General features: G+C 58.1%; 1 protein-coding gene across 3 annotated transcripts in view; it reads left to right on the plus strand.

Moving 5' to 3' along the window:
• Positions 1–23,689, plus strand: part of RNF213 (ring finger protein 213) — a 105,331-nt gene that overhangs the window by 384 nt on the left and 81,258 nt on the right. For 2 of the 3 annotated variants that reach the window (XM_078438035.2, XM_078438034.2), the window contains 7 exons: positions 1,517–1,658; positions 7,558–7,742; positions 11,838–11,981; positions 21,283–21,789; positions 22,017–22,139; positions 22,795–22,973; positions 23,472–23,630. In XM_078438035.2, coding sequence (XP_078294161.2) covers positions 1,562–1,658; positions 7,558–7,742; positions 11,838–11,981; positions 21,283–21,789; positions 22,017–22,139; positions 22,795–22,973; positions 23,472–23,630 — 1,394 coding nt within the window. In that variant the 5' untranslated portion in view covers positions 1,517–1,561. Of the gene's footprint in view, positions 1–1,516; positions 1,659–7,557; positions 7,743–11,837; positions 11,982–21,282; positions 21,790–22,016; positions 22,140–22,794; positions 22,974–23,471; positions 23,631–23,689 lie in introns of those variants that run through there. The other variant, XM_078438036.2, reaches the window with a different exon arrangement.

Consider the following 23,689-nt stretch of genomic DNA (forward strand, 5'->3'; position numbering starts at 1 on the left):
GGAGAACGGCGTCCCCGTCCCCGTAACCGCGCGGCCCAGAGCGCAGCGTCCTCCCGGGGTTCTAGGACTGCCCGCCGCCAGGGTCCCCGGGCCAGGATGGGCACCTCGGCCGTGACGGCCTCCAGGGTCGCCAGGCGGCTGCGGGGAGGCCAGAGGAGGAGGGAGCGCAGAGATGGGGAGGCCAGCCGCCCCTGCCCTGCTCCTGCCCTGCTCCTACCCCCACGCCCCCGCCCCCACCCCTACCCCCTACCCCCGATGCCCCTGACCCGCCCCCACCTCCCCACCCCCACCCCCTACCCGCGCCGCCCCTGCCCCCCAAACTCCGCCGCCAGGCTTTGTTTAGTGGCGGTTGCGGGGGATGGGCTTTGAGTTTGGCGCAGTTCTGAAGTTGGGGAAGAGGAAGGGAAACGTCGGGAAGCTCTAGGATGGAGTAGCGTCAGGGGCCTGGGTTCTCATTTCTGCCCTCAGGCCCTTGGTGCCGGCGGGAAACAATAGGACCCTTCAGGGTGGGTTTCAGTGCCCTACTGTGACATTCCTGGCCTGTGGGGAGGCAGAGCCTGGCCGAGGAGGACTACTCTGGGGTAGAGGCCAGCGCCATGGGGAGTCACTGAAAGTCTTGGAGTGAGAGCCCAGACCAGGAGGGTGGTCGCTTCCGGGCCATGTGGGGGTCAGGGGCCAGGTGGGGGGCAGGGCCCGGCTGTGGCAGGCTGGGCCCGGCTGTGAACCTGCCTCACGGGTCTAGCCCTGCCTTCCCCCGGAGAGCTCACTAGGGAGTGGAGAGCAGGCCAAGTCTGGGGGAGGCAGGGGCGGGCAGCAGGGTCAGGGCCCGGAGGACACAGCCTGCCCACCTGCCTGTTGTTAGGAATCCTGACGGCTACCCGGGTCAGCCCGGGGCTGCCCGTGCAGGCTGGTCGCTTGGTGGGTTCTGACTCAGCCGGTGTCGGCTGGCGTTTCTTCAGTGCCGTTTGCCTCACCTAACTCTCATGTCACCTGTGAGTCAGGTGCTTTTGTCCCCGAGCCCCTGGTGAGCCCCTGGTCCCGAGCGCACCGTGGGCATCCTCAGAGTCTTATTTCTGAGTTTTGCACGTGCTGTGTCTCTGCCTGGAACCATCCCCCCTCTGCCCACACCCAGTTCTCAGTAGTCCCAGCCCCATCTCAGCCCGGGGTCGGGGGTGGGGGGGAGGGCGCACAGTTCTCGACTCACTGAGTGATGGAGAGCCCAGGAGGGGTGAGCCTGGCTGGGGCAGTAGAAAGGGAACGGAGTGCCGCGCCAATGGCGGGGGAGGGGGTGAGACCCTCAGGGCTGGAGGGAGTGGGGGAGGGAGTGGGGAGGGCTTAGTGGGGAATCAGGCAGGGGAGGTGCTAGGGATGGGTTTCGATTGAGCTGATTGAGCCGAGGAACTTCTGGGTGCTTTAATTTCCCTTTCCCTGAAAATGAAACCGAAGCAGGGCTGGTCACATGACGGGTGGCTCAATATATAGTCAGCTGCCTTGGGACCCTTCCTTTTCCTTCCAGACCTGCCTGAGCTTGCCGGCCTGGAGAAGACCCGTCCCGGGAGGAATGGAGTGTCTTTCGTGCGGGCATGTCTCCAAAGAGGATGCCCCCAAGTTCTGCAGCGAGTGTGGACAGAGGCTGCTCCCTGCAGCCCCCGTGGCAGGTAAGGGCCAAGCAGGGGCGGTGGGCTGGGCCCCGGCTCCTTCCCGCGTCCCCCTGCTGAAATGGAAACTGCGCCGGCAGGCAGCTCAGGCGGGCAGCAGGGGGTCTTCTGTGGCCAAAGAACTCTTACCGGAAGAAGCACAGTTGTGAAAAGAGCAGTTTCATCTGCTCCTTTGCTGGAAGCTTCTGTTGCTCTTAAAACTTTCAATTTCGTTTCTTGGAGAGGAGAACTCGAGGGTTCTCCGCCCCCTCGTGAATGGGAAGCGTCGGGGGCTGAGCTGAGGGGGGCTGAGCTGAGGGGTCGTAGCGGATTTCAGGGGATGCTGTGGAAGCGGTGTCCCAGGTGCTGGGGTGGGGTGAGGGGTCCCCGCAGCCTGGACTGGCAGTCTCCTTCCCGGGGAGGGGTGGCAGGTCGGTGCATGAAAGGGGAACCGTGTCTGGTGGCCCTCACTCACCCCTGGCTCAGGTTGGTCCTCAACTCTCTTGGCGTCCGGGACTTCCGACTGACTTCCTTCCCTTGTTAGGCATTCTGGGACCACAGGACTTTTGCACTCTCTGTTCCCTCCTCTTGGAACATACCTGTTCTCCGAGGGCAGCACCATGACCCCCTCACCTCCCTTCAGTCTTTGCTCCTCTGTCCCTCTGTCTCCTCCTACCTGGAGGCCCACTCTGGCCGCCCAGGGAAAAACGGCCCCTCCGCCTCCCCCACAGCCGAATTACCCTTTCTTCATCAGGCTGCTTGCCCTCCTAGCATTTGGACCACGGCAGCCGGCGGCTTCGGAGGGGACCTTTGTTCTCTTGTTAGCTGCTTTTCTTCAAGTCCCTTGCACACAATAGGTGCTGAATTAATGCTTTGGGGGCCAATCAAAGAAAGTTCTCTAGAAGACCACGTGTGTTTTTTTTTTTTTTTTAAAGTTTTATTTATTTAGGTGATCTCTGCACCCAGCGTGGGGCTTGAACTCACAACCCCAAGATTAAGAGTCTGGGTGCTATACCGACAGAACCAGCCAGGCACACCAGCCTTGTGTGTTTTCTAAATACGAGGGTGTGTGTGTGTGTGTGTGTGTGTGTGTGTGTGTCCGTAAATGCTGTCAATACCAACCTTCTTGCTCTCCGACCTTTGGTAACCTGCCAAAGTGCGCTGTGTGTTAGGGGTGAGGCGATTCTTCCCTGAAACAACAGCCTTGGTACAAAGTGCTCACGTCACAGATGCTTTTATTGGACCGTAAGAGGGTCAAAGAGGCTGCTGCCATTGCTGTCAATTTCTGTTTGATTTTCTTGTGCTGCAGCCCCCGGAGGGAGGAGGTCTGGCCCCAGGGGTCTGTCTTTGCCTGTGGATCCCACGGGGCTTGACTCATGCAGGCGGGCTCGGGGCTCGATGTCCTCTCTCGTTATTGATCCCTGGCTGTCCGGGTGTGGAACGGCCAGCATAGCTGAGCTCCTGGTGTCTGGCTGGAATTTCCCACCTGCCAGGGCTCCCCATCCCTGGCCGTTAGTACACGCGCCTGGATGGGAGACCTTGTGTGTGTGTGTGTGTCGGGGGGGTCTTTGGGACCCCAGAGATTAAACAAACCCAAAAACCAAAATCAGAGCTTTTGGTTAAATTCAGGGAGCCTGGCGCCGTGCCAAGTGTTGAGGGCACAGCTATCATAAATTTCCATCTTACAGACGCCAAGAGTGAAGCCGAGGGAGGTCAAGTATCTTGCCTCCAGTCCCACGGCTAGCAACTAGCAGAGACGGGGTGGGAGGGGGTCCCGGATTTGGATCCCGGCCTGGCGGCTCCGGAGCTCGTGCCCTGGGAGGGAGCCGTGGTCTTGGAGGGCAGGTGGTGGGCGCGGGGCCCCCTGTGTCTGCTCCGTTGTGCCTGCCCAGCCAGGCTGGGCAGACGTGCAGCCCAGGGCCCTGCTGGTGTTCGTTTTCTCAGTGCCCGGGGTTCCTTTTCTTTCCGCTTAGAAGAGTGGAGAGGTGGACCCAAAATGCACAGCTTATTAGGGTAAAAATAGTAGGAGAGCTCTCCTCATTGAGAGGGAACATTGGGAAGAGAATGCCCGCTAACCACGGGCCGGGAAGGGTCTTTGTGTTATAAGGTCCTGGTCGCCCCGCTTCCCTTCCCCCTGGGTCCTTCTCAGGTTCTTCCCCCCCCTTGGCCGGATAGCTCTAGGGGGTGTCCCTTCCTGATTGGCTCCTTTCCGTTGTGTGAGGGGTGGCCTACGGTATCCGGTATCCGTTCTTGTAGGAAGTACATTTTATGGTCTACTTTGAGGTCGAGTCTTTTGTCAAATTCCTAAGGGGACCCTGAGGGGGAGTAGGTGGGTGTCTGTCACATTCGTATGAGGACGCCTGAGGGGGTTTGCTGTAGTCCCCGATGCTCCCAGCATGGCTCTAAAATATGTGTTTTTCTCCACCCAGGGGCCTCGGGTCCTAACCTTTTCCTCTTTGCCTCTTTTCTTCTATCTTTTCCCATCCTATCTACAGGCACTGGCCTGTAGTGGGGGCCAGGGGTCAGGGGTCAGGGTGTGGCAGGGGTTGAGTGTGCGCCTCAGGCTTCAAATGAGTTACTGAACCGGTAAAGCAGGGGGATTCTCTGACGGACAGGCAAAGAGGAGTCACAGGTGCCTCCTGGAGACCCACCGCTTAGGGAAAACGCGCTTTGCGCCTCTCGGGGTCTCCGCGGAAGCCCACCGTACCTCTGCCCGCCTCTCGTTTTGCGTGAGGGGCTCTCGGAGTGCTGCCCAGGGCATCCGACGTGCCTGCCAACAGAGCAGGGGAAACGGAAGTTCTGGGTGAGAACCTGGGCGTGCAGCCTTTTTACGGAATGCCGTGAAGTCCGCCTGTGGTCACCAGGCAGGGCCCTGCCCATCCCGGCCGGCAGGGAGAGCAGTGCAAAGCCCCCAGCCCCCGAAATGCTGGCACCTGCTGGCGGTACCGCTGGCTGGTCTGTGAACCGTGGGTGGTGCCGGGTCACATGGGTGGCCCTCCCTGCTGCTGGCGGGAGTGGGGCCGGGCCCTCATCACTCAGGAGGGACACACAGGAGGATGGGACTCTGCCCGCCGGGTCCCCAAGGGCCTGGGGTCTGAGGAGCAACACCCTCCCACCCGCCCCAAGCACATCGCTTCCTGCTTCCTGCTTCCTGCTTCCCGGCCTCTCTTGCTTCCTCACACCCTGGCTGTGCCTCTCTATTTACAGGAAAACAAACTGAAACCAAGATGCAGAGGGCTTGGCTGGAGCTCCGGAGGGACATCTTCTCCATTCAGCCGCTCATGGGCCCTCCAGCCTGCCCAGCCCTTGAGCTCAGGGCACTCCAGACCTGGGGCTGGGGGACCCGGGGGCTGCGGACAGGGGCGGTCCCTCGGGAGCCCGATCGCAGCCTTGGAGAGGCTGGTGTGGCTGTTCAGAGGTGCTGATATAATCTGCTATGGGGTTCGAGAGCAAACCATCAACAAAGAATTCTCGAGACCTTTTTTGGTATAAAAAAGGTGGTTTTATTGAGGCACTGGGACAGGACCCCCTGGGCAGAGAGCTGCATTGGGATAGTGCAGAGGCATTGATTATATACTTAACGTCAGAGGAGTAGAGACAAAGGAAGTTCCCAAAGGGACTTTCATATGTTAAAGAAGTCTCTGGATCCTGGAGGCCTGGCTGTTGTCAAGCTAAGGCGGTTTTTCCCTGTAGCAGAACTGTAACATTAAGACAGTTGGGGGTTCCTGGAGGAAGGTCAGACTTGGCAGGTCTCAAATATTTGTCAACGGGCCGCAGATTATAGGGAAATTTAATTTTGTCTACATTTCTTTTGCCTTTGTTCCCCACATCACCGAACACCTGGGTCCTGGGGGAGCCGGCCGGGGGCGGGGGTGGGGACACATGCAGAAGTATGGATGGGGAGAGAGTCCCAGCCCATCCTGGGCAGAGGGTGGCCACTTTTGCCAGGGGTAATGTTGGGCCGGTCCGAGGGTGGGGGGGAGGGTGGGGGTGGGGGGCGGGGTGGGCCAGGTGTCCCAGGGGACCCAGGTGGGACTTCTTCCTTAAGGGCCAGAAGGTTACTTTCAGGGGATGAAGTTCTGGGCAACCTGTTTACTTTTTAATTTTTGCTATTTCCAAGTTTCCTTGATGTTTTTATAATGGAAAGAAGACGAGATGCCTAAGACCCTGAAGGTGTCTGGGGGAGGGCTGGGGGCCGCTGAAGGGCTCGGGAGGCAGACGGGGCACGGGTGGGGGTGGCCCGGGGGTGTCGGGGTGGCAGTGGAGGGGGTCGCCCGTCAGGGATGGGAACCATCTGCCTGTTTGTGCCTGTGGGTCCGCCGGTGTGGGCACTTCCTTCCGGGGCCGCCCGCACAGGCTGGGGGCCGTGCTCAGGACACCTGACTTAGCAGGTGGTGGAGGCGAGGAGGACCTGGAGGGTTGTGTTGTTCAGTGCACTGGGTTTTTCTTTTTGTCAGCTGTGGTAAAACGTGTAACAGAAAAGTTACCATTTGGATGGTGTTTACTGTTACGGTGGCTGGGTTCACACCGTTGTGTAGACTTCACCGCCGTCCACCTCCAGAGCAATTCTCATCTTCCCAAACTGCAAATACTAATCCGCGAATGGGAACCCCCGGCCCCCGATCCCCCCTCCCCGCCCCGAACCTCGTGCCTTACCTGCTTTAGCCTTCGCGGCAAGGAAGCCGCTGCAGCCACTGTTTTCAGGCTGAGGCAGGGGCCGGGGTTGCTGGGGGTCCCGGGCTAGCGGCTGGCCGGCCCAGGGTTGCGCGCGCTGCACCCCCAGACCTGTTTCTGGGGCACTCGCTAGGAGCCAGCGTGGGCGATTGATTCAGGATGAGCTGATTTTGTGCAACATTTTGTTGTGGCAGTGATTGGGGGCTGCCCGCCCGCCAGGCCCCTGCTTTCTTCCCCCTGTTCATGTGCTAATCAGCCATTGACCCGCTGTGGGGATCTGAAGGGGAGTTCAGGCCCACTTAGCTCTCTGGATTCTAGAAGGTTTTCTTACCGGCAGGCTTGCCTTTTGCAGGGGCGCCAGGGGCCCCGCGGGGTCGGGGGGAGGCCGTGCTGCCCAGCATGCAAGCAGGCTGCAGGGGTGGGTGGGGGACGGGAATTTGGTCTCATTGAGCTAAAATGTCCTGCAGGCGAGGACCCTGGCCCCAGGGCCTGTCCCAGCTTCTGTGGGGTTCAAACCCTGCATTCCCATTTGCCACCTGCGGTGGGGGGGATGGGGGGGCCCAGCTCTGTGCTTCCATTTTTTGCATCCAGCTAGGAAAAGCACATGCCCCGCATGGTGGCTGTGAGCACATCACGGGTTGGCCCCACCAAGTGCCAGTTAAGGTGTCCCCTTACTGAATCCGGCTACTTTCCTCTTTATCGTGACGGTAGAGATAACAGGTGCCGGTGTGCAAGACCGTCGGAGTGAAGGAGGGGGTAACATCTTGAAGCCCCTTACCTTCCCCCAGTCTTTTTTTAAAAAAAATTTTTAATGTTTATTTCTGAGAGAGAGAGAGAGACAGACTGCGAGGGGGGGGGCAGAAAGAGAGGGGGGGACACAGAACTGGAAGAGGAGGTGTGTTGGGAGACCCTGGGTCTGGCTGGGAGCGGGGCTGGGAATGGGGCACCTGCCCCTGAGAAGGGGGTGGGGGAGTGGCACATTCTGACTTAGAAACATGAGGACCAGGGTGGCCCGTGCTGACATCTGGAAAAGCTGGGCGCTCAGACTGCGTCGCTGCTTCCTTGGGGCTGGGGCTGGGTGTGTGGGTCCCTCGTGCCCACCGAGAGCAGAAAAGGTGCCCAGGGAAAGCGTACGATGGGGGAGAGGGATGATGTGTCCACAGTGTCCAGGGAGGATTCTGAGTTTCCCTCCGTGACTTCCCTTGCTTTCCCCCGAGATTTGACCCGTGCGTGTGTCCCTTTGTAGATCCCAAGAACGGCAGCCTCCAGGCGACGCCAGCCCGAGAGGGAGAAACGGCCCCAGAGGGAGAAACGGAATACGGACAGGAGCTGAGAGAGGACGGCGGCCCTTTCTTGTCCCCGGGCTCAAATCACCTGCAGCAGGAAAATCTAGACGAGCCCCCTTCCGACGTCTCCGGGACCGTGCCAAGAGTGAGTGTGCCCCGTCCCCGGTAGGGTGGGCGTGGGAGGGCCGCTTCCCACCCGCCTGGCCTGGAAGCTGCTCGCTGCTGTGGCTGCCTCGGTGGCCGAGCGAGGGCCCTTGTCCTTACCATACTGTTGTGCGGCGGCCCCCACAGGGTCCTCCCCGCCCGGCCCGCTGGTGGCCGCCCTCCTCTGGGCCTGGTCGGCTGCACGGTCTCTGGGTCCCCGTCCCTCTGGGGTCGCCACCTGCCTTCTCCTCCCGCCAGACTGGGCCGCTGTGTCTCCCAGCGGAGACGGGGTCTGGGCGCCTGAGCCCCTGCCGTGTGGCTGTCCGGCTCCTCCCGGGGCCTCTTCCCGGTGATGGTGCGGGTTTGGAGGTGTCTCAGAGCCACGGGGACAGGCGGGCACTCAGGAAGGACACTCCTCCCCGCACAGGTGGGGGCTGCTGCCGGGTGTCCTTCCGTCTCCCCTGCAGGGGTCAGGCCCCAAGAGTGTCTTGCGACAGGTTCAGGGAGAGTGATGGGAGAGAGCTCCCCGTGTTGGAGTCCAGACCCCGCGGGCCCGGGGATTCCTGCCGGCCGCTGAGAGGGGGGGCTGTCTTTCTGTGTCTGGGTGGGGGCTGGGCTCCTGCCTGTTCCTCGGTTATTCCTCGTACTGGTCAGGCCAGGGCGGCAGTGTAGGTGTGTGTTGAGGGTGTGTGTGTGTGTGTGTGTGTGTGTGTGGCTGGTGTGTATCATGTGATGTGTGTGTGTGTGACAACGTGTGTCCTTCCCTTTGGCAAGTCGTGGTCCGGAGTAGGATGTGGGACGTTGGAGGTTCGGCACCGAGGAGCACACGTGCGGCTCTGTGAGTGAAAACGGTGCCGAGTCCAGAAGGACTGTTGTTTTTCTTTTAATTTTTAAATTTATGTTTGAGAGAAAGTGTGAGCAGGGGAGGGGCAGAGAGAGAAAGACATAGCCTCTGAAGCAGGCTCCAGGCTCCGAGCCGTCAGCACAGAGCCCGACGTGGGGCTCGAACTCACAAACCACAAGATCGTGACCTGAGCCGAAGTCGGACGTTCAACCGACTGAGCCACCCGGGCGCCCCTGGGTTTTCTTTTTGAACAGAGTGAGCTTAAGGCTGTTTTGGGAACAAAAATGGGCGAGAATAACCAAGAATACTGTGAAAAAGAAAAGTCCTGAGTGGGACTTACTGTACTAAATCAAACAAAAACGTGGTACAAAAGCCATAGTCAGCAAAACTGAATTCAGGGGGGTGATCTCTGTGCCAGAAGAGGCAGCTCTGAGTCAGAACCTAGTACTGATGAGAGCAGTTGGGGAAGAGATACATAAACAGTGATCTGATCTCTGAAGAGGGAAAGGTTTTCCAGTAATGAAAGCAAGAGACAAGTGCACAAACCAAAGATGGGTATCTTTGACTCCAGAAAGGTCTTAAAAGAACTAAAAACCGCATAGGATGTGGTAAGCACAAAGGACAAACAATCTAGGAAAACATAGAGAATATTTGTATTTACATAAAAATATTTTTAGCAAAGGATGAGTTGCCTCAATATGTCAAAAGCTCTCAGAAATGAAGAAGAAAACAGTAAACAACCCAAGAGAAAGGAGTGGGCCAACAAGAGATTCTAGTCCAGAACCGATAAGATACTAAATACATGAACGTCCGACCTCTGAACTCCAACGCTGAGAATGAAAAGAACTTATCAAAGTCAAGAATTGATTTAAAGTGGGCGTTCGCAGAGATGGGACAGAGTTCTCCCTGCACCTGAGGTAACGGGGTGGGACCACCCAGCAACACAGGGTCCTTCGACCTCCTCTTCTTCTCTGACTTCAGCATAAGGAAAGAACCCCAGAAAGCCACCTGAAGGGTCAGGATAGGGTTTGATCACAGCCCGAGTCTCGAATGGCCCAAATCCCGGGATCCGCCTGAATATCCCACCATGGGAGGCCAATTGTATCGTCCTTACGGCGGAATGGACCGCGGCCTCCCAACTGCTACTTTCCCGAAGATTAAAGATGTGGGGAAACTCTCGCAATCAGATTAGATAACTAACTAACCCAATAAAAAGATTGGTACCAGCAAGAATGGCGGAGAAGGGGACTCCCGTGGGCCTGTCCCTCCAGAGAAACACCAACAAAAATTGAGCAAAAGTGTAAGAATAAGCTTGATTGGACCTTTGGAAGGTCTCAGTAACGGTGGTGCCTTCGCCCCGGAGACAGCTTTGTTTGCGGGATTGGAACTCAGCCTTGACCTACCCGGTCCCCGCATAGGGTGCCTGATGGCATCCCCACGTGGGGTGTCCGATGGTGGGGGCCTGTGTCCTGACAGAGGGAGGGAGTTCCCGAGGAATCAGGTCTGTCTTGTTTTTGTTTTTAATTTTTTTTAACGTTTATTTATTTTTGAGACAGAGAGAGACAGAGCATGAATGGGGGAGGGTCAGAGAGAGGGAGACACAGAATCCGAAGCAGGCTCCAGGCTCCAAGCTGTCGGCACAAAGCCCGACGCGGGGCTCGAACCCACGAACCGTGAGATCATGACCCGAGCCAAAGTCGGACGCTTAACCGACTGGGCCACCCAGGCGCCCCCTGGAATCAGGTCTGTCTTGACCTCTGGGGTGCCCTGAAGGCACCTGGGATGTGTAAGGCTGTTCCTGGACCACCTGCGGGTGAGTGTAGGAGCTCCCTGCTGGGGGGTGGGGGGCTCTGCGGAGGGGAGGGGGGGAGGCACCGCTCGGAGAGCGTGAGGTTCCTTTCGGGGGAGGTGAAAATGCCCAGGATGAGATAGTGGGGTGCTCGCACCTCAAGCACTAAAAGCCACTGGATGGTGCACTTGAAAATGGTTCACTGCATGCTACGTGACCTTCACCTCAGCGTAAAGCTCTGTATGGTATTATTGCAGGAGGGGATTAAAAAAGCCTAAATGCGCCAGTTCCCACCCGCGAAGGGAAGCCAGGGTGAAGCGAGCAGGCAGACGCTGGCGGGGTTGTCTGGTGATTCGCTCACCGGGCTTCGTGCTCGTACCCGCCCTGTGGCGACCCTACGTAACCCCACGGTCGGGAAGCGGCGTGCGTGTGGTGGAGGACAGGCCTGTGTGCTAACCGGGGGGGGGGGGGGGGGGGGGGGGGGGGGGGGGGAGGACTCTGCCAGGGGACCAAGGGACAAGCCCCCAGCGGGACAGGAGCCCCCTGGCCGGCCTCAGCCCAGCCACGGAGGGAGCAAGTCCTTCACGCAGCCGCCACGGGGTGGGTGTGCGGGGTGGGGGGGTGTTGTGGTTAATGGGGACGGTGTGGGGCTCCCACCACACCTGTCGGCTGGGGTGACCGTCTCAGCCTGGCCTTTCCTTTGGTGGCCCTTCGTTGCGGACCAACTGGGTGCGTTTGCTGGTTCTCCCTTCGTTCCTAGAGGTGGTTGGGTGGTTCTCTCCCTGGGGTAGCTTCCCCTGGCGAGGAGGAGGAGGAGGAGGAGGAGGGAGAGGGAGGGGGGAGGCGGAGGGGGGAGGAGGAGGGGTGTTATTAGAGCCAGGCCGAGTTGGGTTGAAGGTGCCTCCCTCCCACAGCTTCCTGCTGTGAGGTGATGGAGGCCTCCTGGACTTTTGGAGCTGCCCGAATTGGGCTTTGGTCCCCAGGGGCCATCTGCGTGCTCCGATCCGTCTCCCCTGTGGGTCCCGTTCCAGGTACCCCTTGCGGAAATAGCCCTGCTTTTCCACACGGATCCCCTGCCTTCCCCAGCTCTTGGTCCAGAAGCTCTTGGCCCAGAAGCTCTTGGCCTTGTTCCCTTGTCCCTCCTCCTGCATGTGGTGCCCAGCAGCCCCAGGCCCCCTGTGCCCTGGGCAGGGCTGAGGCCAGGCCCCGCACCTCACAGACTCTTCCTCCTCTGGAGCAGCAGCACGCAGCACGGCCCTGCCTGCTTGGTGGCCTGGGGCACATCGTGAGCCCCTCGGGGCGTTGCTGTCTTCCTGGGGAGAAGGAGGAGGCTGGGGGGAGGGGAGACGGGCGCTCTCTGGTCAGTGCCCGCTGGCGGGCTCGGCCCTCACCAGAGGGCGGCCCCGCCTAGGCCTGAGCCTGTGGTCTTCCTGCCCTGTCTGAAGGGGGTCGTGTCTCAACAGGGAGTTGCCTCAGAGGTTTGTGTAGATGCGGCCGGCAGCACATCCGATGAGCGGGAGGCTGTTAATCACCCTCCCAGCAAAAGAAGAAAAGAGGACGCTACCCTGCGTGGGGTCGCTGACACGTTCTCTGCAGACCCCGAGCAGGTACAGGCATGCTTCGTGTTTCTTACAAATGCTGGGTTTGTGGCAACCCTGTGCCGTGCAGGCCCGCCGGCGTCCTTGTTTCCATAGCGTTTGTTCGCTCGGTGTCTCTGTGTCACGTTTTGGTGATTCTCGAACGGGTTCAGACCTTGCCGTTATTCTGATTGTTACAGTGACCTGTGATCAGTGATTATGATGACTCGCTGAGGCTCAGGTGATGGTTAGCATTCTTCAGCAATAGAGTATTTTAAAACGAATGCACGCAGGTTGACTTTTTGGACATGATGCCGTTGCACACTTAGAAGCCGGCGTAGCGTGCGTATAAATGTTTCAGGCACTGGGAAACCAGAAAAATCTGTCCGGCTCGCTTTATGGAGATACTTGATTTATCCTGGGAGTCTGGAGCCAAACTCGGAATATCGTTGCGTCTATGCAGTAGGTCTGTGCAATAGCGATACCTTTCGGTTTTGGCTCTTGTGGCTGAGGACGTTTTGCGGACATTTAAGTTTTAGCTTCATCATGTGCCCCCCACGCCCTCCAGTTCTTCCCCCCGCCATCTTATTTCTTGTGAAACTATCTGCTTGCACGTGGGGGACGCTCACCTGGCGAAACCTCCGTAAGCCATACGAGATTCTTTTCATGGGAAAGAGCGGGAGGGCCCGGGCCCCGGGGTGGGGGTGGGGGGTGGTCTAGGCCCAGCTGCCGCCGATGCCTGAGGTTATAGGCTCATGCTCAGAAACCCAGGGGTCAAGTGGAGGCCCTGCTGAATTAGTTTCTGGATCCTGGGAGTTAAAATCCTGACTTTGTTAATTTTCTACAGCATTTTGGGAGTCTTGCAGGATTGTCTAATGTGAAAAGTAAAACTAGCTGATGTATGCAATGAAAGCATTTTTGCTTATGAGGAAAAGCAGTGAGGATTCATATGCCGAAGAGTGACGTTTGTGGAGTTTATTTTATGTATTACTTCTTGGCAGAGAGCGTTAACTCTTTTCCTGAGTGAGATGACCACTGTCGGGGAGGAGGAGTTTTTCTCTGCCCTTCTACGTTCCTCGGCTGGGCTGAGGATCAAATTGACATGAGACGGGTTAAGGGGAGAAGGTCGGAGAGAATTTGCACAGCACAGATACCTCCTGCACACATGGGAGAGACCTGGGAAAATGGGGTGACAACCCACAATGGCCAAAGCCATCACCTTGAATGCCCCCTCCACAGGAGATGTTGGGGTGGGAGGGTCAGTTGTGGGAGTTCATCAGGAAAAGCGCCGTGAATAAGTTGAGGGTGTTGTGCAGATTTAAAGCCAGCCTTCTCCACTGACGAGTTTCTAGGGAATTGAGTCACTCCCCTGTTCCTGGTGATGAGAGAGACACCCTTACTCGGGAACTTTCCTTTTACGTGGAAATAGCTCTCACAAAAGGGTCATTTCTCCTCGGTTTTCACGGCTTCTCCCGACTCCAGCTTCTTAAAAATAACCAGCTTAAAGTATAATCAATATGCCAAAGAGGCATATTTGCAGGTGGCAAAATTTGCTCCCCGGTGTCATTGATGAATTTAACGAAACTTTATTGCCCAGTAGATACTAGGTATCAGATGTTGGTGGAAGGCTTGCAAAGCAGTCGTGGTCTTTGCCTGGAAGGTTTAGGTCTGTGAAGTAACTGCTGAAACACTTTCCAAAGACAGTGACTTCAAAGGGCGCCTGGCTGGCTCAGTCAATATAGAGTACCCAACTCTTGATCTTGGGGTTGTGAGTTCGAGCCCCACATTGGGAGTAGCGATGACTTAAAAAATAAAATCTTTAGGGGAGGCTGGGTGGCTCAGCCGGTTAAGCATCTGACTCTTGATTTCGGCTCGAGATTGAGCCCTGAGTCGGATTCCGCACTGAGAACGCAGAGCCTGTTTGGGATTCTCTCTCTCTCTCTCTCTCTCTCTCTCTCAAAAATAAATTAACTTAAAAAAATATAAAATCTTTAAATACAGTGACATCGATACAGGGCCTGGAGAGTTGCCTAGACGGAAAATAACAGCAGATGGAGAGCTCACTTGTGATAGCCACAAAATCAGGAAAACCCGCAAAATAACATTTCCTTGAGAGGGAAAGCAATAGTTTTAAGATCATAAAGATGTCCTCCAATCTCTCCACTGCATTAACCAAGTAACGTGCAAAACTAGTGTTTTTCAGTCCATCTGGAGTATAAATCGGTGAGAAGATCTATAAAGAATATAGAAAAAGAGAACAATAATGGGAGATTTGACCTAATGTCTCTCAAGCTATAAAACCTTCTAATGGAGTGACTGAGACCCGTCAGCGAAGACGGACACACGTGTGTGTGTGTGTGTGTGTGTGTGTGTGTGTGTGTGTGTAACAGCTCAGCACGTGATCAGAGCACCATGATAAGTCAGAGAGTTACAGTAGGTGTGCTTGAACCACGGGCTGTTTGGAAAACAGATCCCCCGGTCATATTACACATTAAAATATATACCAGTCGGGGCGCCTGGGTGGCTCAGTCGGTTGGGCACTGATTGGACTCTTGATTTCGGCTCAGGTCATGATCTCACGGTTGTGAGATTGAGCCCCGAGTCCAGCTGAGCACGGAGCCTGCTTGAGATTCTCTCTCTCCCTCCCTGTGCCCGCCTCCCCTCCAGAAAACAATATATCAGAGCAACTCCGTGTTTTAATGGAACACAACACCCTAAAAGTTCTAGAAAATATAGGTTAACTACTAGTAAAATTATACAAATGTTTCTCAGCCTCGTTAAAAAAACCCACAGATGCTAATACGGCAGTAAAAACGTTCATAGATTCTGAGTCAGAGAAGACCATTCATCTATTAAATGTAAAAGCCAACGGCCAGAAAGCTTTGTGGCCTCTGATGAAGGGTCGACCGCTGGGGCACCTGACCGACTTCCAGGAAATAAGAGGACAGCAGCGAAGAACCGGCAGGTGAAGGACTTAAAAGGCAGTTTACGGGAGAGGAGCAGGCGATCTAGGCCCGGGAAGATGCTCAGCCTGAGGAGAGTACAGGGCGGGGGCTGCAACCCTGCTGTCCCAGCTGGGCTAGTGGCTGCTGTCCCCGGGCTGGGAAGATCCTGCAGGTTGCTTGCAGGGCGGGAGGTGGTCGGGTCCACGCGGTGGGCTGTTACCCTGGGGGTCACCCTGCCCGCCCTCGCCCCCCTCCCCCACAGCTGTGCCCTCCAGGCCCTTCCGGCTCCGCAGGACCACCTGCCTTCGCTGTGGCCACGCTTCCTTATGAAATATGTTAAGCTTCAGGACTTCAGCTGCCTAAGTGTAAAGATCAAATGGTCTTTGTCCAGTGACTCATGAATCAGGCAGCTTCCCATCCAACAGGAAGGAGCTCCAAAGGGCGGTACAGAGAGGAAGGTTTTTAAAGGCAGGGACGGGTAGAAACGTGGAAGGTTTTCCAAAGGCAGAAACGGGTAGAAACGTGGAAGGTGTTCCAAAGGCAGAAACGGGGTGGAAAAGGAAATTATTAGTGAAGAGCGAGTTGTTTTGAGGCACGGCTGCCCTCGGACTGGGAACAGAAGGGTCCGCTGGGCAGATCACGTCGCTAGGGCTGACCAGGTGATTCCAGGTTGAGTGGCTGGTTAAAGGTTACCTTCCTGGAGGCTAAAACTGCGTTAGCGGGCGCCTGGCTGGCTCCGTCGGTTTGAGCATGCAACTCAACCTCTGCATCTTGAGTTCGAGTTCCACGTCGGGCATACTGCCTACTTTAAAAAAAGCTGCAATCAGGTTGGGTATGAAGTGTTGGTTTGCTGATGGGGAACTTAGCATGAGCGACTCCATTTTAGGCTTGTGGTTTCTTTTTTAATACTTCCTTGCTGACAGCACCCCTCCTTCTAGAAGGCAGGCCTGATTCGGGTGCCCTGGGGACCCTTCCCATAGAAGGTCAGATGTCTCCTGCCACCTTCTATGATGCCTGGAGGGTTGGCCGCCTGCCACAGTGGGGTCCTCCTGTCCCGTGCCACAGCGCAGCAGTCTGGAGCCCTGAGGATTCTGTGGCCTGAGTGTACGTAGGAGAGCCTGACCGCTTACGGGACAAAGGCTGCTAGAACATTGATCACCTGGACTGACTTTAGGCTTTTGTAAGACAGAAACAACCAAATTCAACGTTTGATTGTTTTAACTATTAGAAATCTTTTGGTGGCAGATAACTGGACACGCAGCTCGGGTGAATTACCACGATAAGAGAAATTTGTCACTAACATAACTGGGAAACCCTCAGGTCGGTCTGCAGGCAAGGCTTGATCCAGGCACCTTGGTGTTCCTCTCCAGGTCCAGGTGTCGCCTTCCTGATGTCAGTTTCCTCCTTAGCGTCTCAGCAGCTGCCGCTAGCACTCTAGACCTTTCTACTATTTCCACAGTTATCCACAGTTATCCACCTACGATACAGTGTGCAGGGGAGAGAGGACGCCTCCTTTAGTGGCCTCTACAGAAGCAGGAGGAAGTGTCTCCGTCCCAGGGGGGACTTTCATCAAACCTCACCGGCTCCAGTTGGGTTAAGCGCCCATCGCAGTGGCCAGGGTGATGGGTTGGCCCCGGGAGCTGAGTCGAGGCGATTCCTACTTGCGCCCGATGGCTGAGAACGGGGAGATTCAGGGACTATTTCCCAGAGGAGGAGGAGGAGTGGGAGAAGGCAGCTGGCCACACACACGGTCGTCACGGTGGCCCCCAGCCTCTGCTGTGTGTGGGAAAGAGCCACGGTCACTGCAGCACTGGGGGGGGACCTTGCATGTGCTGGCCACCTCTCTGCGATTCTTGACCTGCTTTGTCCCATCCGGGCCTCACAGTGACCCTGTGATGTAGGGGTGCCTGTCCCCTGCGTTTTACAGATGGGGAAACTGAGGCACACCATGGCTGAGTAACCCACACGGGGTCACCTGGCCAGCCCGGTGTGTGTGGTGAGCTGTGTGGGAACTGAGGCGGCCCCCACCCACCCGCCGCATCCCCGTCGTGGCCCCCCAGGAGGCACCAGGCAGCTTGAAGGGGAGGGATGGTTCGATCGTGTCCCCGTGGGTTCAGAACAGATCCAGTCAGACTTCCTCAGCAAATCCAGGCGGCCCGTGGTTCCTGCGGGGAGAGGTCGTGCCACCCGTGCCCGTCGCCCGACACCTCTGTGTCCCCCTCGGTGGTCCCTGAGAAGGTCCCTTTGGCAGTCGGCCAGCTTGTAGTTGAGAGGCTGGTGCTTTGTCCCCACGGCACCATTGGCTGGGGGTGGGTTGGGCTTTGGTTCAGCCTGACCTTTCTGGTCCCCGTCCCAGACCCTGTCCTCCTCTTGTAGAGGCGCCCCCCCCCCCCCCCCCGCCCACCGGCACGTATGCCTCAGTTTAGAAGGTCTGCGTCCTCACCCTGCTGGAGCTGGCAGGAGATGGTGGGACGGGCTCCTGCAGAAAACAGCCCTGGCAGGGCCGGCTTCCGAGAAGGAAGTGTGAGGCCAGCGGGGAAAGGGGACGCTGTCGTCAGTCTGAATTCCTAATCCCTCCCCGAATCAGCCCAGGCTGGGGCTGGACTCCCAACATCTCAGCCTTCTATCCGATTAGTGGGGCTCATCCCGGGTCCCCGCTGCAGTGCCCCCACCGGTCGCCCCCACACCCCGCCGTGGTCCCTCTCCAGGGTCCCCAGCAGCAACCCCCCACCCCGTGTAACCCTGATCCAGCATTTGGGTGAGTGGACAGGGGCCGGTGTCCCCGCAGACCCTACCCCTCTCTGTGCTGTGTGTCTGGGAGGTTTGTGGTTTGTTTGTTGGAGAAATAAATGGGTGCGGGTTGTAACATCAGAGATGCGTTTTGATAAAAAGAAAAAAAAAAAAAAACTCCAAGAATCAGCAAACTAATTTTTTTTCTAGTTAATTCTCTTTGGGCAGGAGTGGGAGTAGCCTTTGTGTGTGCACTAAGGGCTGGCGTGGTATAGTTTTTGAATCGAGGTGCCCCCGTGCAGCCTGGCGACGCCCTCCGCATCCAGAGACAGAACATTCCAGGCCCCGGAAGGCTTCTTAGCATCCCTTACTGGTCAGAAAACTTCAAAAAATGTTTTCATTAAATGTTAATCCCACAACAGAGGACATTTATGACGCAGACGCAGGGCTCACAAGGTGAACGCTCACCCCCACCATCCACTTAAGCATGGAAATCAGAACTGTCGGGGTCTCCTCCCTGCTGCCCCCAGCCCACTCCCCACACCCAGAGGTCGTGACCCGTGCCCTCGACTTCGGTCCGCTGTCTGTGTGTTCCCAGTCCGGGGAGTGTTAAAGTGTACATGTTCCTGACTGTTACGGTCTTTAGTTTTGCCTTGAGGCAAATATCCATATCCAGAACATGCAAAACCACAGGCCACGACAACTAGGAACACAGACGGATAAAACCTTGATTTCTGGCAAGGGAGCGGTTTAGATTTTAGCCTGAGCCGTGTTGTCTCTGGTGTGCTGGTCCCCCAACTGTGGAGCCATGGACAGCTGCCTGGTACACACCCAGCCCTCAGATGTCTGTTAAGAGAACCAGAAGTCACCTGTACAAAGTATACATCTTGTTCTAGAAGGATTTGGAGCAGCTCATAAAAAGCACAATAAAATAAGAATATGAAAAGGAGCAAACAAGGTAAAGGGGGGGGAAAGACACGTTGCAAATCAGAAAAGTCAAAACCCACTGTAGGATCCGAGCGGACCCCGGCTCCGGGCTGAGGGGTGTGGGGTCCCGAGGGTCCCATGCGGGAGAGACACTGGCTGGCTGCAGAGAAACGCAGGAGGCTTCCCGAGGAATGTGTTTAATGAAACAGAAATGTTCGGGCACCTGCAGTGGGCCGGGAATTCTAGACACTGCAGGTGTGGCCGTGGACAAACAGAGGCTTACATTCTGGAGTGGGAGAAAATGAATGGGCGTCTAGTGACCAGAGGCCACGGTCTGGGAGGGTTCGCTTTCCTACAGAGGGTGTCAGGGATGTGGGGCACGGCACTGGAGGAGGGAGGTATCTGCAGGAGAGCCCAGCAAGGAGGCGTCCGGTCCAGTCTGTGCTGGGATTTATTTAACTGATGGAGATGCTGAGTCACAAGAGGAGGGGCCTTGCCGGGCAGGGAAGCTCCTGGGTGGTCAGGAGGTGGAATAATGATAGGGAAGGCACGTTCGAGCAAGTCTAGGATTGGCTAGTCCGAATAGTCCTGGTGAACTCTGGGCTGTAGGGGTGTCTCTAGTCCTTGGGAACCCGGCCCTGGGGTGATTTAGGGCCGAGGAGTAGTGGCTGAGGGAGGTAAGTCAGGGTGTGGGCTCTGGGTTGATTAGTTTGCCTACGGGAGGGAGTCTTCTGCCCCCTCTGGGAATGAGCTGGCCCTGGGAGGGGTGGTTGCCAGGACTGGCAAGGCCCCTAAACTGTCAAAGCATCATAAGCTACAGAGAAGAAAAAAACAGGATTCGTACCGGAGGCCAGAGCAGGGCAAGCCCAGGATGAGGCAGGCAAGCAGTGAGCAGAGGTCCCCCGACCACGCTTCGACTTTGATTCTGGGTGAGAGGTTTCTGGCCACTCGCAGACGGTATGGGCCCGGGGACTCTTTGTGGGACGGACGAAGCCATCTTGGTGGGCTTTGTGTCTCTCTGACTCGGCCCGCAACGTCTCCTCCAGGAAGCCTTCCGGGCTAGGGACCCCCTCTGAGATCCCAGGCCCTCGAGCGCCTCTGTCTTTGGTGTTTTCCACAGGCTCAAACGGTCAGTAGTCTGTCGCTCTTACTAACCCACTGGCTTCGCGGGGGAGGAATGCGTCCTGCTGTCTCGTTCCTTGTGCCTGGCACAGGGTTCTTTCCAGGTTCCTCGATCAGTCAGTGTGCAGCTCGGCTGAAGCAAGCCTCGAGCTGAGTCGGAGAAGATTCTCAGAGGGCCGTGGGCCACATGTCCGTGCAGGCCGCCTTCTGCCGAATCAGTGGTTCTCGGCCCGGCCGGGGCTCGAACCCTCGGGAGGCCTAGTGGCGATGCTGCGGCCAGGGCCCGGTCAGAGCAGAGCTGGTCTGCTGCTCCCCAGCAGCCCCCCCCCGCCCCGCAGTGGCTCCTTGGAGATGCAGAGTCCTCCCGGGTCCCCCGCACCTGCCCGGTCACCGTCCGCACATTAGCAAGCTTTCGAGTGCTCCGTGGGCCCTGGGACGCTGGAGAAGTCATCGCCTTCAGTGACCTCTCTAAAGCCTCTTTCTTGCCCCACGACGGTAGTTGGGGGTCTGTGGTCAGACAGGCCAGGAAATCTCGCTCCGGGGAGGCCCCATGTGTCCTGCTGGCTGTAGGCGCACCCGCAGGAGGTTAGGATTCGTGGAGAAAACCCAGGCCCTGACCCAGGACGAGGCCGCCCCACCCCATGTGCAAACAAACCCCACCTTCCCTCACTGTCAACGGGGACTCTTCCCGGGCATATGGGCAGGTGGGGAGTCCCGGGTCCACAGCGGGTTTCAGGGGACTTACGGGCCACTGGCACTTAGTGAACCGACCAGTGTTCATTTGCTCCAGAGCTGTGCCCCTCAGCGAGGTAGGGCACCGAGCCCCCCCCCCCCCTTCCCGCCGGGTCCGCGGAGGGTCCTGCCACGGCTGCTCCCCGCGAGCCGTTTCTGATTGCGAGGTTAGGGTCTCCGGCCACTGAGCAAGCATCTCCGGGCAGGACGCGGCTCTTGACGCTCCTGTTTCCTGTCCCGTCTTTTTCTCTCTCTCTCAGCGTCATGTACGAAACACATGCGACGTAGGAGTGCGATTCGTGGAGGCCCACGCTTTGTAACGTTCAAAGACCACCCTTTAGGGGCGCCTGGGGGGCTCAGTCCCTTAAACGTCCGACTCTTGGTTTCCGCTCAGGTCATGATCTCACAGTTCGTGAGTTCGAGCCCCAAGTCGGGCTCCTCGCTGACAGTGCGGAACCTGCTTGGGATTCCCTCTCTCTCTCTCTCTCTCTCTGCCCCTCTCCCACTCCTGCTCTCTCTCCCTCAAAATAAATAAACAAACCTAAAAAAAACCAAAAAACAAAAACAGACCACACTTCCAGGGATGATGTCCCATCGGAAGGAATTCTGGGTGAGCTTCTCAGCTGTGACTTGGCAGAATGACGTGCGTGGCCAGCACTGCCTGGCCCCCTGCCCCTCAGCTCTGCCCACCACCCCCGTCCATATGCGTCTCTGTTTCAGTCTTTCCAAGATGAAGAAGGGGCAGATTTAACAGGTACAAGGGGAGTTTGGTCGGGCGAAGCTTTGAATGCTTGAGACATTGAGAGAAAACGGGAGGAAAACGTTGGGAGAGCTTAGTGACCCCAGGAACTCAAGTCAGCGTCTTTTTCTTTTAGAGAAAAAGGAAGAAAAGGAGTAAGAGAAAGAAACAGAGCGGTTCCGCTCCCATGGAGCTGGACTCCTCGGTGGAGGACTCCTCGTGCCCTTGTAGGGTCAGCTCGCTGGCGAACCCCGGGTTCCAGGACACAACCCCACCCCAAAGCCGAGATCTGCAAGGCGGGGCGACCAGCCAGCCTCGCCAGCCCCCGGGCGCCGACCCGACCCCCCTGGAGGGCGGTGGCCGCCAAGCGCCCGCGGGGCACGCCGAGGCTGGCGGCAGCCCTCTGCACGACCAGACTCCGGGAGGGGCCGTCCCGAACGGGAAGGAGCACGACACCCCCAAGCCTTCCAAGGCCAGCGGCCTCCCCCAGGAGGGGGCTGGCCCGGCCGCCTCTGCCAGTAAAGACCATCCCGGGAAGGACGGTGCTGCTCGGGAGCGCCCGATGCCTGACCCGGAGCCGGGCTCGGAGCCCCAGAAAGAACCGCAGAGCGCCGGGCAGCAGGCCGGGGCCCGGGCCCCCCGGGTGAGTCGTTGGGGGATCCAGGAGCGAGCCTACCTGCCCTGACCGTTTGCTCTCCCAAGCAGTCCCACGTCGCCTCCCTGCCCAGGAGGGGCACTGGGGACTCGTCCCTGGGGACGGTGCCCCTCCCGGAGCTGCCGGCCCCTCTGCTGGGCTGGTGGCGGCCAGTGCTGGCCCTCACGCCATCGCGGCACCCGCGCCCTGACGTCCGGGGCCTTTGTCTCCTCCAGGAAAATGCTGCTGTAACCCGGCCCGCTGAGCCCGTGGAAGGGGCCAGGAAGGAAGGTAAAGCCAAGACTCAGAAAACGAAACAGCCGCCAGCAAGCACCCCTGCTGCCTCAGAATCCCGCCAGGTAGAGCACCTCGTCCTTGGAAGCCTCCCCGTCCTGCTGTCTGTCCCACTGTCTGCCGCTTCCGGCCCCATTCCTTCCAAAGCTCATCCTTCCTTCAGTCGTTCGGTGACACTCTTTTGGGTGCTAGGGATACAGCCGTGAAGGACACGTGGCTCCTGCCTTCACGGCTCACATTCTCCGTGGGGAAAGGTGGAAAGCACAGTCAGGCATGGGGAGTGGCAAAGAGGAGAGCAGGGTGAGGGGAGAGAGGGCCGGGTGTGCGTGCTGAGAGAGCATGGCCGGGCGAGGCCTCTCCAAGGGGGTGCAGGTGGAGCGGAGATCTGAAAGAGTGAGGGGCAAGCCATGTGGCTCTCTGGGGACATATCCGAGGCCAAAATGGCAGGTGCAAAGGCCCTGTGGCAGAGTGGGGGGAGGGAGGGGCTGTTTAGGGAAAAGTAAGGAAGCCGGTGCCCCCAGGATCGAGTGAGGGCAAGAGGGGCCGTTGACAGGATTGGAGGATTGATTCCTGGAGGCTGTGGCGGGTGGGCCCGAGGGCGTTGGAAGGTTCTGAGCAGGGAAAGGACGTGAGCAGCCTGGCTGTTGTGAGAAGCCGTCACCGGGAGGAGGCAAATGTGGCAGCTGATCCTAAAGACTGGGGCTTGGTAACTTGTTCCAGGAAGCTGAAAGCAAGGACAAGACGGCCGCTACTGGAGAGAAGACAGGTAGAAATGAGAAGGCCAAGCCAGAGGATCCGAAGAAGCCCGAAGGGAGTAACAGCAGTTACGCGGCTGCTGTGAAAACTGGCAAAGAGCAGAAGAACCACCCCAAAGCGGCAGTGTGTGAAGTGAAGCAGAGGTAGGGTGTGAGCCCTGGCGCTCGGGAGCAAGGTCACAGCCTGCTGCCACCCCCACACTGGTGCAGGGCCGGAGGGTCCCAGGTGTCCTTCTCGGGGACTCTTCTGGGAGAGGCAGGCGGGGGGGGGGGGGGGGGGGGGGGGGGGGGGGCAGGGTCACACTCCCCGGTTCCTCGCTTGCTTATGTGCTCTCTCCCACGGCCCCCTGGGGACCCGGAGGCCACGTGGGCCGACTCCGGGGCAGAGACTGGCACCACCCGGGATGCTCAGCAGCCCCCTCCCGCCACTGCCCCCAGCCCGTCACGGCTGGGCAGAGATAGCCCCCCACCCGTGCCCACCTCCGGAGAGGGGCCCCCACGGCGTGTGGTCTGCCCGCAGTGTGGACGCTCTCGCGCTTTGCTGGGGTGGGTGTTCGCGCGCCGTCGAGAAGCAGGGCGTGCGCGCAGGCGCGCAGGCACGTCTAGATCCGGTGGGCGTTTCCTTTCCCGGCTTCGCTGCAGCCCGTCGAGCCTGCAGGAAGGGGTCACGCTCTACTTCCACGCGATCGTCTCGAAGCATTTCGGGTTCGACCCCGACCTCCACAAAGTGTTCATCAGGGGTGGAGAAGAGTTCGGGAAGCCCAAGTGGACTCGGAACGTCTGTGAGATGCACCACACCAAGTGAGTACGGCCAGCGCTCGCGGGGAGCCCCTCGGGGACGCGCACGGGGCGCGCGGTCT

This window comes from Panthera onca, chromosome E1 (genome assembly GCF_046562875.1).
Source record: "Panthera onca isolate mPanOnc1 chromosome E1, mPanOnc1 haplotype 2, whole genome shotgun sequence".
NCBI lineage: Eukaryota > Metazoa > Chordata > Mammalia > Carnivora > Felidae > Panthera > Panthera onca.